The 17,434-nt window shown below is 40.3% G+C and overlaps 1 protein-coding gene across 2 annotated transcripts in view; it reads left to right on the top strand.

The window, feature by feature from the left end:
• Window positions 1-17,434, top strand: part of ak5 (adenylate kinase 5) — a 67,059-nt gene that overhangs the window by 29,718 nt on the left and 19,907 nt on the right. For both annotated transcript variants that reach the window (XM_079651940.1, XM_079651941.1), the window contains 2 exons: window positions 4,722-4,812; window positions 11,759-11,829. In XM_079651940.1, the coding sequence (XP_079508066.1) occupies window positions 4,722-4,812; window positions 11,759-11,829 (162 nt within the window). The remainder of the gene's footprint in view (window positions 1-4,721; window positions 4,813-11,758; window positions 11,830-17,434) is intronic.

Below are 17,434 nucleotides of genomic sequence, written 5' to 3'. Positions count from 1 at the left end.
AGCAGCGCAGAGTCGATCAATTGCTGTAAAATCACTCTGCTACTACAGACGGTGTCACTACGCCGGAGGCTGTGGCCGTTGTTGAAGCCTCTTCAAGCTCCGCATCGGCAGGCCTCTCCCTCGGTGTGGAGCTGTCAAGCTCGACCCTAACGCCGCTTACAGCTGGCCAACTAAAAGTTGTTCCGTTCACGTTGTCATTTTTAGACTCCTTCGATTCTTTGCTTGTGAATCCAAAAGCTGTGACGCTTGGCTGTTTTCGTTTCGCCATATTTTTATTACAAAGCCAGAGTTAAAAAAATATCAATATGAACATTTCAAATACCGCGCCGGCATCGCCACCGTAACCATAGCAACGCAAGTAGCGTAAAGAATGCAGCGCCGCCACGTACAGATGGCAACACCCAGAAATATTCACAAATATAAAACAAATATTCAGAAACTGTAATGAACAATAACTATTATTTATTTCAAGAACTGTTATTTACAGAAACTCAACATTTCTAATCTGTGTGACACAAATATGCACGATTGTTTTGGGCTCCCCCTGTTTATCTCAAAGTTGGCCTTCAGGGGAGCTCCCTCCCTCTTCGGGGGAGTGAGTATAAGTAAAATCATCCTACTCTGGTGTCGGTGGAATAATACTTTGAATACTGGGTCACTCGTAGTAAATGGACATCTTTAAATGTCTTGTTTTGTTCCATCAAAAGCTTAAAACCCAAATATAATGAATTTATAATGATATAAGACAAGGCAAATCAGCAAATTATAAAACTGCAATAAGAGAATGTTTGAAAAAAATTGTAAGCATTTTTTATTTTAATTGATTGAAACTAATTGTTTTCTCTTGTCAATTCATTAATGAGTTAACCAACGTAATCAAATGGACAGTTGTTCAACCAAAGAATGAAATAAAATTAAAGAATAAGAAAATATATAATTCAAATATTTATATAAACACAAGACGTTAAAGTAAATCTGTGCATGTACTACGCTATATTACATGTACATTACAACATAGAGGTGTGTATTAGGATTACAAAAAGAGAATGCTGAAGTAATGGATAATTCATCCAGCTCACAATGTGCATCCACACAAAGAAAACTCTGAAACATCCTCTTTGTAAAAGGCACTTGGAGACTCTCATTTTTTCTATGTAATATTGTTGTGTTGTCTAAACAGTAACTTGGTTTTATCTTCTCCAATGAACCGAATAAATTGTGAAAACAGATTTTAAAGATTAGCCTAACTTTTGATTGGATGAGTTCCTCCTGCTCCTCAGTAATTGGGACTCAGTGTTTCCTGATGAATGCTAGCACCTCTCAGGCTTAATTGCTTTGGCTAATTAAAAGTCTTTTGTGTGACAGTAATCCTCTGGCTTAAATGCCAGCTCCGATAAAAGAAGGCATACGTTTATTGAAGAACAATGGCAGTGACTCATTACTGCACATCTTTGCAGCTCAATTCAATTGTCTCTACACACGTCTACAAGTCCTTCAATTCCCTGCGTCTCACTGAATTAACTCATCCTATTTCTGTCATTGTGACAACGTTTCCCATCTCTGACGAACAATTGCTCAGCGTTTTTGTGTCTGGGCCGTATTTTGGGATTTTTGACATTTGGATTATTCGTATGATAAGTCACATTGACGTACGAATGAAGGTCTGTTCACACACACACACACACACACACACACACACACACACACACACACACACACACACACACACACACACACACACACACACACACACACACACACACACACACACACACACACACACACACACACACACACACACACACACACACACACACTTCCTGGAGACTTATCCTAACCTTAAGCATAACCAACACATGCCTAACCCTAACCAAGTCTTCACCCTGAAATTAATGATTCCCCTTATGGGGACCTCCAGTATGTCCCCAAAAGGGGGGCGAGTCCCCACACGTGACTGTGTAAACAGATTTAGGTCCCCACAAGGATGGTAATGCTAGGCCCACACACACACACACACACACACACACACACACACACACACACACACACACACACACACACACACACACACACACACACACACACACACACACACACACACACACACAAGCCTCACCGGAAATTGTAGAAGCGAAGGAGAGATAATTGCTTGTTGTTGAATCAAACCCGTTCTGTCACTCTAGGAAGAAAGAGACGATCTAATGAAGTATCCCCCAGTGAATTGAGCTCCTGCTTGTTTCCCACATGCTGCTAGATACCTAGTAGATATAAACAAACAAGAGAAAGCTCGCTCCATCTTTCTAAGAGTTTTATCTCTCCAGGGATGGATGGTGACAAGGTGTTCGTCCATCATTCCTGGAATATAAATAGGATACAGCCATTGTTGCCTAATCAGTACTAACAACTATCAAAGACGCTTTGAAAATAACACCTGGAATTGATTATTTTTATCTATTTGAGTCTTAATATATTTATATCTTTTTACATCTCTTCTGTTTTGTCGCTCTTCTTCAGAGTGTGACAACATCAAGGTTTATGTAACTTTAACACAACTGGACATTTCTCTTTTTTCAAGGTGTTTTTTTTACTCAAACTCTTCTGTATTCCCTCAGATGATCAAACAGAAAACAGTGAATGTTCCAAACATCTTCCCGAAAAGAGTAGGGGGTTTAAAAGGAGTTGCTGTTCAAAGCTTCCTCTGCCTCCTTTAATCTGCTTCTTCTTCTTTGACATCTTGAGATGGAGGATGAGGGCTTTTACTTAGCTTCACCTTCTCACTTATGATGAGTACCTGAAGGATGAAGATATTTATCAACTCTGTACAGTTACTCATGTCCCCTATAATATTTACCAAAAACGGTATCTCTACTTTTCTCTACTACTATTTATTTATTTTATTTCATTATCTTTGCTTTTTATGCCTGTTTTTAAATGCCTTTTTAATAATTTATGTATACTGTATTTGTTCTTAAATGTCTTTTGCTTTTAATCTGTAAAGCACTTTGAATCGCCACGTGCTGAAAAGTGCTATATAAATAAAATTGCCTTGCCTTACTTTTATTAATTAGTATTTTCATCTTCAGGTTCATATCAGTATGTAGTGCCTCTCCTGGGACATGTCTCCATGCTTTAATGTTCAGAAAGCTCTTTATTTTCCTCATCCTGCCTGTGCTGCAGCACCTCTTCTCACCCTCTGTCTGAAACCAGAACCCAGTCTGCTCTGATTGGTTAGCTGGCTGGCTCTGTTGAGATTGGTCAACCACTTATAGATGTCCCGCCCCTTAGCCCGTATCACGGACAATGTGTTGAAGCGCTAGCCAATAAGCGCAAGTGTAACATAATGATGATACTCTGTTATGGAAGTAAACAAAGGAATCCAATGGAGGCGTTTCAGGCAGTGTGTGGGAGAGACACTCCCTCTGGGGGGGGTTTTAGCCTTTGCAGCCCATTTACATACAAACCTAAACAACACACTACAGCAGGGGTGTCAAACTCGATTTCATCGCGGGCCACATTAGCATTATGGATGCACTCAAAGGGCCGGTTGTAACTTTTAAGACTATATAAATATACAAATATATAATATATATAAAATAATGTATTATATTACATTATTGCCTCTGAATTGGATTATTATGGGATAGGTTAATAACTTCATAATTAACTACGTCTGAAAGCAGAAGTCTGGGGCAAATAATCGCATGTCACAAAACGAGATGCATCGTGGGACATGTAGTTTATCGGCAACGTGCTTCTGTAAATCGGCATGTAACCGTATAATAAACGTATTATATTCTTTGGAAGCTCTTGCGGGGCCACATAAAATGAAGTCGCGGGCCGGACTTTACTACAGTAAAGGGAAAAACCCAACAATCATGATAGGGCTTCTTTAAGTAGGACCTTTTTCCCCCACTGTGAAAGAGACTGCAGTTCGACAGCGTTGACTTTTTCTGCTTATGATGCCGGAAACATTGCTCATTGTTTTCCTGTAACGCTCTCTAGGGGGTTCCTCAGTTTTCTCCCCTCGGCGTCACTTCTGCAGGTGGACTCAGGGGACTCGTCCCTGCAGACAGCAGTCTCGTTATTAACGCTTGTTACCACAGGAGGAAGCTGGTTGTCCTTATCCTACAATTTAACATTTTACCCCCACACCTGCTGACATTCATTAATTACTCAGTTTTGTTTACTTCCGAGTGCTGAGAATCACACACCTCAAGGTAGACTGGAAACAGAGCAATTATGCCCAATCTGGAAGGTTTTAAAAAAATCTATTTTCGTCCACCTTTCGCCTTTTTGTCATTGTCCATCATGAAAGCAGAGGGACGACCAAAGAGCGCATAAGAGAGGACGAGAAGTCAATCAGATTCTAACTCGCTCACAAACCTTCACGGTGAATTAGTGAGTGCTGTGCGTGCAAAAGAAGGCAGCCGGTCTCCCAATAATCTGAAAGGGACTCTAGACGCAGAATTAATCGGGTGTTATTAAAGCTTCTGCTGTGTGCTGAATGCAAAATGACCCCGAGGGTGCCGCTCCGACATCAGAGCGCGTTTCTGATGTCTGATCCTTTAATGAGTCTCATTCTGGATGTCACGGCCGATTAATGGACTGAGCATGTCAGTTTGTGTTGTCAGGTCATGTCATTTCTGTCAAGCAGAGAGAATCAAAAGGTCAGAAAGCTAACTAATTATGACAATATGAATGAAGGATTCTTCCTCTTTCAGCTGGATGCTGACCGGGACGAGGAGGAGGTCTTCTGCGACATCAGCATGACTCTGGACAACAAACTGTTCTCCTCCAAAGAGCCGGCAGCCGGTGAGATGAACTCTCATTTCATAACAGCAGTTTTTAAATGTGTCTTAGCTTAAGAGATCACAAACTAAATATTTGCCTTGATGTAAGATCAGCCCTGGCAATATTACAGCATAAAAGGAGTTGATGCAAGAGCAGGCCAAATGAAATGAGGTTAGATCAATCTCAATGACTCTTGTTTTAAATCGAGACTAAAAACTTGTAATACAAAATGATTATGTATGTTAACAATTGGGGAAGTTTCATGGTCTATCAAATTGTAGCAGAATACTTGTCTTTCTGATGTTCTGATTTTATATTAGATATTCGGAAAAATGTATGCAAAAGTGCGCATTACATTACTTTTGATTTAGCTGTGGCATTTCCGTTCCGTTAGTACCCCTTATTTCGCGTTCACACCAAAAAGAGTAATAAGTGCCGGGAACTTTTACCCCCATTTTTAGTGCCTGCTAGAGAGGTGGTACTATCCTGGGGAGAAAAAAGTACCAATTTCTATTGGCTGGGCGAATTGCAAACCACGCCCCGTAAAACTCGAAAAAAGTTTTGTGAAGCCGCCATTTTATTATCCTCGCATTAGCATTATTAGCATTAGCCCCGCGCACCAACGCAGAGAGACTACTAACTTATGGCAACACAAAAAAAAAAACATGGGAGCGGTGGAGATGAGAAGGTGTCGGCGTTCTGGCGATTTAGTCGGAAGGCTTCAGTAGAAGCTGCTGGGAGTCCCAGCGGCTTCCACTGAAGCCAGTCCCCAACTCCGGGGACTTCCGGCCGGGGACTTCGGATGGCAGTATACGCCGTGAAGTGTTTTGCGCCCTGCCAGTAAACCCAAAGCAGAAGAAGAAGAAGTGATTGTCAGCGGCTCATTTGCGTAATCTTCCCTCAGGGAACTTATTCCTTATTCCGTGTGAACGCGATCTGTACTTAGTTCCATGGGGGTACTAAGTGCCGGGGCACTAAGTACGGCAAAGTACTTGGTGTGAAAGCGGCTAATAAATATGTTAATATTGAATATGCCAAACCATTGTAGCGGCTGGTGCATCCGGATGCGTAGACTTAAAAGATCGGAGCTCTTCTTATACAACATTGTAAATAGAAGTTAATGTTACAAAGCTATGCGAGGCCTCCAGCGTTAAATAACTCTCAATAGAACAGAGACAAGGGTTTGTTTTAGTCATAACAAATAAAGATAACATTATGTTACACATGCGTGTGGGCATGAGTGTGTATTTGTATTTATTAATGTTACACAAGTTATTCTTGCAATATCTTCAGGCCAAATGATGACATATTACGCAACAGAGATCCGTTATAATACAGACAGTCAGAAGAACATCCTCTGGGGTTTTGTTGCGTTTTTAAGGGGCTGCCTGTTCTCAGTGTCGAAATGCAAGAAGACAGAAAAACCCATCACCTCCCTGGTTACCGCTAGAGTTGGCATAGCAACCAGTGAAGCGGGGTTAGCGAAGCTCGGTGAGGAAAACGGGATCAACGGGGTGAGAATCAGTCTCAGACGGAGAGTATATGTGTTTTATAAAAACCTGAGCATTTAAAAGAAATGTACCAGAATGATTCAGATCGCAGCTTCACAGCGGTTTGAAACATGATCTGTCAGTGCAGGTGTTTCTGCTGTGATATCATGAAGGGTTTAGATAAAGGGAAACATGTTGACACAAATCTTTATCTTTTACTATAATAAAGCAGAGGCGAAATCAGTAATTGTTCCTACATGAGATTTTCTGATTTCACTTCGGTTGAAATTGATGGTATTTCTTCAATATTGTGCAGCCATGGTCACAGATCAGTATGAGCTTTAATGAAATCTATGGGAATTAAAACACATCTTTCAACTCTGACTTTAATGACTTTCATTAATTGAGCATAGTATACTGATCAAAACCCTGTATTAAAATGTGATCGTCCTGGGAGAAGAATCACTCCAGTGGAGCTTTCTCTAAGATTCTTCCACTCTTTTATCCAGATTCAGTTGTTGTTGTTGTTTGTTGTTGTTTTGTATCTTTACAGTCTGCATTGAGGGGATAGAGCAGAGGCTGTCACAAACTGTACAGAATATAAAATCCTTTACGAACATCCTGTGCTTTATGGCCAGGGTTCTTACGGTCATTAAAAACCTGGAAAAGTCATGGAAATTCAAAATGCTAATTCCAGGCCCTGGAAAAGTTTTGGAAAACAATATTTTTCCCAAAGCTTTGGAAAAGTCATGGAAATGTAACTAAAGTTGCATCAAATATAATTTATATTTTGTCTAATTGCCGAAATAGTAATACTATAATGATAATAAATACTCCATCGAATAGTAATGAAACTTAAAGGGGACCTATCATGCAAAATGCACTTTTGTACGTCTTTTCTACATGAATATGTGTCCCCGGTGTTCCAGGGAACTCACCAAGTGTCAGAAATCACAACCCTCTCTGTTTTCCTCCATACCCAAATCTCTTAAAAAGGGGCTGCAACGGATCTGATACAGACTGATCCAGATTTGAACACTTCTATGACGTCACAGAAGTGGCGCTACGGCTATTGGGCCAACTCCACCAATCAGGAGGAGACAGCCACGGACATTGCCGTTGGAAAGCGCTGGAGACGCTGTAGTACATATGCCAGGCCTGTAGATGGTGCTGTTCTCACAGAATCAGCCAATGCAAAGACAGTGTTAATTGAGCCAAATGAGGAATGGCTAAAATGCATGATCTGTTTGGTATTTTGAAAAATAAAAAGTATAAATATGCCTTATATAGGTTTGGTCCTACACTATAATATTCAAATATAGCATGATAGGTCCACTTTAAAATGGCATTTAACTGACGAGGTATTTTGCTGGTGAGAGATTTTAGTGGCTTTAGTCTGTAGTAGCTAGTAAGCCTACTATTCTATTTGTTTTAGATCGGCACAACATGTTTCATATGCAGACCTTATTTTCCTGTTCCATGTTACAATAAACCATTTTCAGTGGTACTGCTGAAAAAGAGTAATTTCTTTGGTCATGGCAAATTAGGTAAAGGTCATGGAGAAGTCATTGGTGAAAAAGTGTATGAACCCTGTAGGGCTTTATAAGTATGACTTGCTTGTGCTCGTGGTTCATCATGTTGTGCCACAAAGTTGCAGCACAGCAGAAAGCTGTGTACTGGGTTTTCCTTCTTTTAAACTAAAACCTATACGGAAAGGGAACAGTTTGGAACAGATTTGAGTTTTATTTCAGAAGGATATGGCGGTATGAGTAGAGAAGAGCAGTGAGCGAAGGCAGCTGTTAATGTGCAGGTAGGATGTGGCATCATTATTACAGAAGTTACAGCTTTTCTCTAGACTCACACAATACGTGATCAAGACATCACATTAGCGACAATCCTTGACATAAAAATTGCCTCGTGCTACTCGACCGCACTTGACAGCAGTCTACTTAATGACAGGACACTGAAATGCAGAGGCAGATTGTTAAAAATTCTGAACCTCTTGAGCTCAAGAAGCCTGCAAAACTCCAAAAATAGATCCTCGGATAAATGGAGAGATCAAGCACAGAGAAATGTTCACTCAAAGCCAGCACTAGAGAGCCAGGGCTTCCTGTTAATGTCTGCTGAGATGCGGGACACTTGGATGAAGAAAGGGGAGTATTGGATTACTTTTAACGGGATTAAGTAATAAGGACACCAACGAAAAGGAGACTGTATTCCCTTACAGTTACATAAAAGCAATTTGTAATCAGATTACTGTTACATCTTTTAGTGAATCTGCTTCATGGTTTTCACTTTCTTTGGTTCATTTGTTCTTTTTTTTATTCAGTAGGTGACCAAATGTGTTCATAAAATAGTGTGTGTGAGTTTTACTGTGCGTATTAAACTAACACGGAGCACTTTCTGTCAGCTCAGATTTTATTTCTGCTTTTTTAAATTGTAGTATGTGTTCTTGTGTATCATTGTTGGTGTTTGTGGGGGAAACTTCTGAAGCAATTGGAAACAGGACTCAGAGAGACACGAGGAGAGCTGGAGCTTTGATGGCAAACACTGACGGTTTATTTGGAGTTACGGCCGGAGAATTGACAAGAAAGGCGGTGCGTCACAGCGGTTGCCAAACCAATTCTGAAGAACTCTTCTGCAGCTCGAGGTTTTAACTAGTTCGGAGCGTAATAATCAACATTCTTTATCAGCGAGACTAAACAAATATGGACCTTGAATCTAACTAGAGCTCTCGTCCATAGAAAATAATGTGCGTCAGGGAAGCTACGTCCCTGAGCATCAAACTACCTCATGACGCCTTGTGCTCCGTCATAGACTGGCAACAACAATGCGCCCAAGCTGCTCCTCCTAAGAGAGATAGCAGCTATACCCAAGGCCGTAGAACTATGCCGTGGGAAAGGAGACCGTGAGAGGAGAAAATGATGAACTGTGTCGAAGGTTGAATACCTAAGCAAATGATTCCCTAACAGTTGGTGTATAGTCTTCTACCTGAACATGCTTCATGAAAGGCAGGTTTTTCTACAAAATAAATCTCTGAGCAGAGGACACCTTTGATCCTAAATATCTTCATTTCATTTCATTTCAAATCTTTATTTAGACAGATTGGTCCCTTGAGATCATCGATCTCATTTACAAGGGAGACCTGCATCATTTAGTTCCACATCAAACATAAAAACAACATACAAACAAACAACAGAGAATATCATATTTACATATTCAACATTTACAAATACCCAGAGTGTCAGAAAGCATTTCATTTAGACGTGCCTTAAATACATTCAGAGAAATAAAAATGCTCAATTTCAATTTTGCCTGTAGACTGTTCCAAGCAAGTGGAGCTGCGCACATAAAAGCTGTCTTACCTAAGACAGTCCTTACTCTTGGCACATCTATATCCTGCGATCGCAGACAATAGCTGCTTGCAACTTTCAGCTTTATCAATGAACAGATATAATACGGGAGTTTGCTCAACTTCGTTTCTTCTATTCTTAGGTCACATTGTCCTGTTATCTTAATACACTTAAAAAAACGTACATCTTATTGATATTTATTTCCCCTTGTATTTATCTGCAATGCATTTGATATTGAGCTAATCCAAAAGTAACCAGCATTATGTTACTGATTACATGTTTTTTACAGTTACTAGTAATTGTAACGCAATACACTTTCAAAGTAGTAACCCTCCCAACCGTGGCCACAGTTTACCTGTTGCTACTGTATGTTCAGATGCAGTGTGTGGCTTTGTGTCTTGTGTTTTATGTATGTGTATATCTGTTGTTAACCAGCTGTAAAAAAAACACATTTCCCTCTGGGACAATACATCTAAATCCAAAGATTACCACAAAATAATCATGTAGAAAATTAACATCAAGTTGTTCTTTAGATAATGTTTTTTGTTGAATCCAATCTTTATTTCTCATGCATTTAGAGTCCACTTGCATAAAGCAGTTACATAGGCGCTCCTGCGTCCTGCACAGACTGTACAGCACTTATCTCAGCTGTGCCCTGCATTGTAAGAGCAGCAGGACATATGTGCCTTTGTCAATGTACATTTCCTGCATATGTTTCCTATATGGAAGCCACATGAGTGCAATTTAATGGATCTATTATGTGAAATCTCCAGCTTCAACCTATAATCTTCTCAGAGTACTGGTGAAATTGCTTCACAGCTCATATTGAAAAATATAAGGAAAAGCTGCAGGAAACAAGAATGGACATGCCATCATTTTGATATCAGATTTGTAGCAGTTGAGTTGAGTTCGCCTATCATACTGTTTTTCATCAATATATTACAGGTCTCAGAGATATACAAATATGTCTCTGAAGTGTTTGACTCCAAACACCAAACAGAAGATTGCAGCATTACCCATAATCCCCTCTGTTTCAGCCCTGTTTCCAAAGTGCTGATTCTCTGTCTGTTACTTTAGACGAAAATAAGGAGCCCCTCCCCACGCCCCTCTGAGAGATATTTGGTTACAAAGAACACAATGGTGCTCTAGAGGAGATTCAGGTGACAAGGGGGGGGGGGGGTTACCTTGGTTGGTGATTGGCTAATGGTTACACAAGCCAAAACATCGTTATGACATCATAAAGTGGCCAAAATCTTATCAGCTCATTTTCAGACAGGCTTTATATAAATGGATCAGGACAAAAAGAAAGAGAATCTTTGTTCCTGAAACTTTCAGAGTCTCTTTCCACAGAGGGGACACATGTTGATGTATAACAGACAGGTGAAGATTATTCCGACAGTCCATCTGTTGCTTATATAGCGGCACATCTCCTCCATCTTCAGTGTGTAAATATGTGGAGCAAACTGAGGTGTTGCTGACGGCTGCGGCCACCTGACAGATTTAGCCTCAGGAAACAAAAAGCTCAGCCCCTCCGCCCTCTGACATGTTGCTGACTCTAAAGTTGTGGCTGCAGAGAGGATGCAGTTCTGATCTTCTCTGTAAATCTGATTCATTCTGACACTTTTCTACATAAAGAAAAAAGGCAGTGCACCGCTGCCGTCTCCCTGGAATCTGCCTGAGCGTTTGAAGCTGCAGAAACTAACCCAGCTGTCTGCCGTGCGGGAAGAGAAACTGCAGAGAGGAAATGTTATTCACGACCCAGTTCCACCGAGGAAGGAGAAGAAGTGTTGGGCTCAGCTGCTGTCTGAACATATGGAGTTTAGATTCCGTTCATGCAGCTCAAATTAAGCTTGTGGATATGTTATCCTCCTTAAAATGCAGATGTGCAGCTGCATGTAAACATCTGGAAGTTAGTTGTACGAGACTTAATGAGCTGTATTATAATGAGATGATGCAATATACCCAGGCATCTGTTGTCATGTGATTTTGGCAGAATACAGTAACCTACATATGATCCAAGTACGATTTGGATTTTCTCATGTTCAAGCCGTTTGCATCGCCACGAGTCATTTGAGGTGAATTTACCGTAAACTGAGAGTTTGATGATTGTGTTTCTGTGCTCAGGTCCCAGTGAGCTGGACCTCAGTCTACTGGGGGAAACCAGTATGGCAGATGTTGCCTGCAAGTACGACGAGGTAAGATTGCTATTCTTTGAGATTTTTTTATACCTGTTTTTACCTTTTTTTTTTAGATGGGGATACTTTTCGTTTTGTTTGTTTGCTGTTTCCAAAAGCGGAACTGCTTTAATACAGCCATTGTTATGTTGTCTACTATCGCCGTTAGAGGCAAAACAATTAGAAAAAACATTCGTGAAATAAATCAAAGACAAAAATGCTTTTCCTAACGTGTTGCCGTACGGATACCATGTTCCAGCTAACATTTAACATGGAGCTTTCACATCTGGAAAACACTTCAGGACACGTACTGTTATAAAGAACAGGTTCAGGTTTTTATTTAGAATTCAAACAGCGTTTATTTCCTAAAGCAAACGCTGGCGCCCCTTTTTTGCACACTGCTCCACAATTTGCTTAGTTTGGAAAACCGTTCAATTTTGAGTCAATAAAATAAAAAGTTTAGTCAATAATCATCAACTTAAAACCTTTCACCCAACACAAATGCATAGTTTTGATTAATGCAGATAATCAATCAGTTATGTAAGTTTAATAATGGCACTAAAAATCAGCCCAGATCATGTTCCTCTTCAGAATCACCGTACTTTAGCAGCACAGTGAAGTAACATCGAAAGCACCAAACCCATCAAATGCTACACTGCTCTCCACCTGTGTCCTCAGCCTGTGTTGATACGTTTTTGTCCACGGGGATCGGTCACATCGTTTAAATATTCACCGTCCATGTTCACAAACACATCTTCCCTCACAGCCGGGGGCTCTGTCACAACAACAACCTGCCGGGTTCTCCTGCGCTGCACGGCACTTCGTGAGCTTTCCTAATAAAACACTCTTAGGCTGATTGATCATTTTTTAACAATGTCACCCACAAAGGCACATTCAGAGCCATGATGATGCTGGGATATCGATACAGTTGTAGAGGGCAAGAGAAGTGCAAACAAAAAAACTCCAGCCCAATTCATTGCAGACGACCTCGTCCCCGTGCAGCTCTTCCTGTGGCGTGAAGCGAACACACAGCGCTGATTTGTCATCCCGTATTTGTGGCTTCAGATGTGAGATTTTGTGTGGCAATTCACAGAAGGGCTGAGCGGCTATTTTGGGTCTCGGTTTTCACTTCTCCTGGACATTTTACTGCACATATTTCTTGCTTTTAACCATTTTTACTTTATCACTGATGAAAATAATCTAAGTCCAGTTTCTGAGTCCATTTGGTTGTTTTCAAACTGAAATATCTCAACGTGAAGAAAATGTTTTCACTATCTCCTACATACAGCATCCCAGGCATTAATAAAAACACTATTTATTTCTCGTACAGTGTTTTAGTTGATGTGTTTACATACATATCTAGCCTCCATCACGTGTTTGCAAAATGGCTGTGCCTGTGTTTCTCTGAGTCACCGCACCAGTTGGTGTACCCACATGTCAAGCTGGCACCCACTCCCCCACACTGACGCCATTTATTTAACACTCGCAGAGCTCGCCTTCACTCTATTCTGCGTCTCTTTACTCAAAGTAACTGCAGCTCTACTTTCCACTGAGCCCGCTGCAAACAGCCACACGTCTGAAAGTCTTCAAAGATAAGAAGTCGAGAGATGCTAATCGATGGACAAGGGATCAGTCATCTGTCTGCAGGTGATGCCAGGCTGTTTGTTGGCATTTACTGATAGGCAGCTGTCTCCAAATCACAAACAGTTCCATGACAACACAAAAACAAGACAGCTTCATTGCTTGGACACCGTATAGCCACTGAGATGTTAGGGCTGGGCGATGTGGATAATATCAAATGTTATAATATTTTTTACCAAATATCTCAATATCGATAAAGCCAGGATATTGTACGGTTGACTATAGGTGCTATTTATCTTCTGAAACAGTATCCATATAATGGGCGTATATTGACCAGCCCTTGTTGGAAATCTTTACAGAAAACATATTGGATACATTTGGTCAATACTAAATCTTCTAAGGCAGTGTTTTTCAAAGTGGGGACCCCGACCCCCCGGGGGGCCGCCAGAGGCCACCAGGGGGGTCACGCAAAGTTTGAGGGAAAAGGGATTTTTTTTTTTTAGATGTTATTAATAACTGTATATCTATCAATCTATGTGTCCTTTGATGCAAATCTTTTAATATTTTTGTTTTTGAATCACACGACCGCCCTTCAAGCCAATCAGAATCGAGCTGCTGTGAAACTGAGTATCTGCTCAGCTTTTGGAGCAAGTGAGAGCTAGTGAATATTTCGCTCTGCAGCTGGATGAGAGCACGGATGTAGCAAATGTTGCAGAATTGCTTGCATACAGCATTAGATTTATTTCAGAAGACAACTTTGTTGAGGAAATATTATTTTGCAAAGCACTGGAAGGTAGGACCACATGAAGAGACCTTTTCCAAGTTTTAGATGAGTACATCATCTCAAATGGACTTGACTGGTCTCGTTGTGTGGGTGTGTGTTCAGATGGGGCAGTGCGGCTATGACAGGCAAAGAAAGCGGAGTGACAGCTTTGATCAGGCAGAAGGCCCCAAATGTAGTGGCAACGCACTGCATGCTCCATCGCGAGGCACTTGTACACATCATTTAAAAAATATTTCGCAACAGGGGGGTCCCCAACAGAGGATAATGCTATATGGGGGTCCTTGGCATGGCAAAGTTTGGAAACCCCTGTTCTAAGGGACTGAAACATCTTTTTAGACGTTTTTATTTATTTTAGCTTCGCTTATTGTTGACCGACTATCATCTAGTTCATTGTGTGACTCCTTGTTTCTTCTTAAATAGGATTTATTTATGAAATGTATTAAACCCTACTTTTAGAGGATCTTCTTTTTGAGATTTGACTACATCGAGGTGAAATTGAGTGAATAACTAATAACACAGTGTGAGTACATGGCAGACGCTCATCTCACGCTACATTTCTGTGCACATCAGATGTTTTTCTCTCAGAGCAGACACTCTGTTTTCACACTTTTGAATACTTTTAGTTGGGTAGTGATATGAAACACGAAGGTGATGAAGCACAAAAGGTGTCTGCATGCTTGAGAAACGTGTCTGTGGAGACAATAGACGCCTGTTCTGTCAGATTTCTGTAAATGTGTTGCATCATTTGAATCGTTTCTTCTGCCAACACAAATCGTGAGGTTCTAATGTGTTAGATAATGCTTCTCGTCCCAGTTGGTTTGGTTTTCATTTTGTTTTTGACACTCTCCATACTCCACAACTCGGTGCTTGCATGATCGGTTTCTATTTGCCTTTTACAGGGTCCATTAGCATTTTAATTTCAAAGAGCCATTAACATTTAGATTTGAACCCTCTCTTTCTCATTTAATACAAACCAGACGGCATTTAACGAGGAAGTCCATTAGGGAAATATTTGATAAACTGTTCCCTCAAATTGCCCCAAATCAAATTACAAATCACTCGTTCATTTTATTAAATCTACAATTCAAAGTCATTTATTCGGTCATTTGTGACCTGAAGATTTATCACCGTTACTCCATTTTGTTTATCTCTTCAACAACACTCTGTTGAATGTAATAACGTTTTAGTTTTATTCAATGCTTGGATAAGATGTAGTCTGGCAGATGGCTAACATTGTGTTTTGATTAAAGGTCCCATGTTATGCTTTTCCGGTTATTACCCGTCCCCTTGTGTGTTATGAAGGTTTTTCTGCATGTAAACGGTCTGCAGAGTCACAAACCCTCAAAGTACACCCTGTAGCGAGTAAAACTCTAACACAGAAAATACCTGTCTATGCTGCCCCAGAACGCCTCGTTGGACATTTCTCTTTTTCCATTGTTTACTTCCTGGGTACAGTCACGTATTTCGGGTATAGTGAAGCAGGAGCTCCAACAAGCCGTATAGGACAGAGAGTGAATAAACATACTATACAGAGAAGCTGTATGAGAAACCAATGTGAGTTTGGAACATTGCATAATATAAATCTATTTTAGTAGACCTCAACAATGGAATTATGATCAGTAGAAATGGCCATGACATGGGACCTTTAACATCCCATAAATATTGAAATGTATTGACATATGAGACTTCATTAATAATATATATCTGTTGTTACGGCGAATGTTCAATGTATCCCTTCACTTCAGTGCAGCATCTAATTGCTAGAAGTCAAATGGGGGCAATTAGCCTCATTATGGTACAATTGATTCATCAATAAGATCCCAACAGTGTGTCACAGACATCTAATTTGTAATTTAATCAGCTGGCCATATGCTCAATTACCATTTTGTTACGTAATGTTGTGAGATATATTTCAGATCGGGATGATAATGTGCTCCATGTGAATGCCTTCTTTACGTTTCACATTCAATCCACTGTAAACATAAAAAGTAATTATTATAACAGGTTTATATTACTTGAGAGACTAAATAAATGAACAATACTAAACCAGGGGAAGATATATCTCCCTTTTTAAGAGACTTAGAAGTGGTAACAACTAGTGTATTGCACCTTCCCCCCCGCACGCAATACTATTTCTTAGCAATACCTGAAGATCTGCGTACGATAGAAAAGAGCAATATGTGTATCATGTGAATGCAGCTTAAGGAGGAATTATTTTGAGCTTACATTCCATGATTTATAACTAGTGCAGTGCCTGTGTCTTGCTAATGCAAATCGGGCATTATATTAGCTTTCTAATCAAAGTTTACTCAGATTAAATGTGTCACAAAATGCTAGTGTTGTAGTCAAAACCACCTTTACTGAGACCAAGAGAAGACCAAGACTTTAAGAGGTCGAGACAGAGTCAAGACCGGAACCAGACTAGTGTGAATCCAACACTACATAATACACTTACAATAAAATGTGGAAGATACCGTAGTAGTCTATTTGTTCTGAAACATCCACATCATTATAAAAAGACCCACTTACAAACAGTAATACATCAATTCAACTTCATCATATTTATTCAAAAAGTGATTCTTGGTTGCATTTGAAACAGGGTGTTTCACATCCAACTACATCCCCAGAAATAAGATCTCGAGTCCTATAAGTCAGAGACCGAGACAAGACCGAGTAGAAACGCAGACGATTCCGAGACCAGACCAAGACCTTTAAAAAGTGATCTCAAGACCGTTCTGTAGACAAAGACCGTTCTCGAGTACGACAACTCTACAAATTGCACCACTTTGGTCCCCAGAAATACATCCCACAAAGTGTGAACTGACTATTTGCGAGATTTAGATTGTTCTCGTGTTCAAATAAACCTTTGTCAAGGACAGGTGTAGAAGTATTAGGGACAAAATCGGCCATTTTTTAAAGTTTTTTAACACACACACACACACACACACACACACACACACACACACACACACACACACACACACACACACACACACACACACACACACACACACACACACACACACACACACACACTTTGTCAGCAGACTGTCGGATTCTAAGAATTCATGATTTTTCATCAAGCCAACATTTGAGATACCCACACGGGTCATTTGTGATGCGGACGGCTAAAGCTGAGCAGAATAACCATGGAAACCTGTGGCAAGGAGACCTGAGGGAGAAATTATTTTGGAAAATGGTCTCAAATATCCAAACCAGTTGAGCGTTTGAATCAAAAGAGTCAGACTTTGTGCAGAATGT

The sequence above is a fragment of the Notothenia rossii genome (assembly GCF_949606895.1).
Source record: "Notothenia rossii genome assembly, chromosome: 9".
Lineage (NCBI taxonomy): Eukaryota > Metazoa > Chordata > Actinopteri > Perciformes > Nototheniidae > Notothenia > Notothenia rossii.
This window is presented reverse-complemented; position numbering and strand designations above follow the sequence as displayed.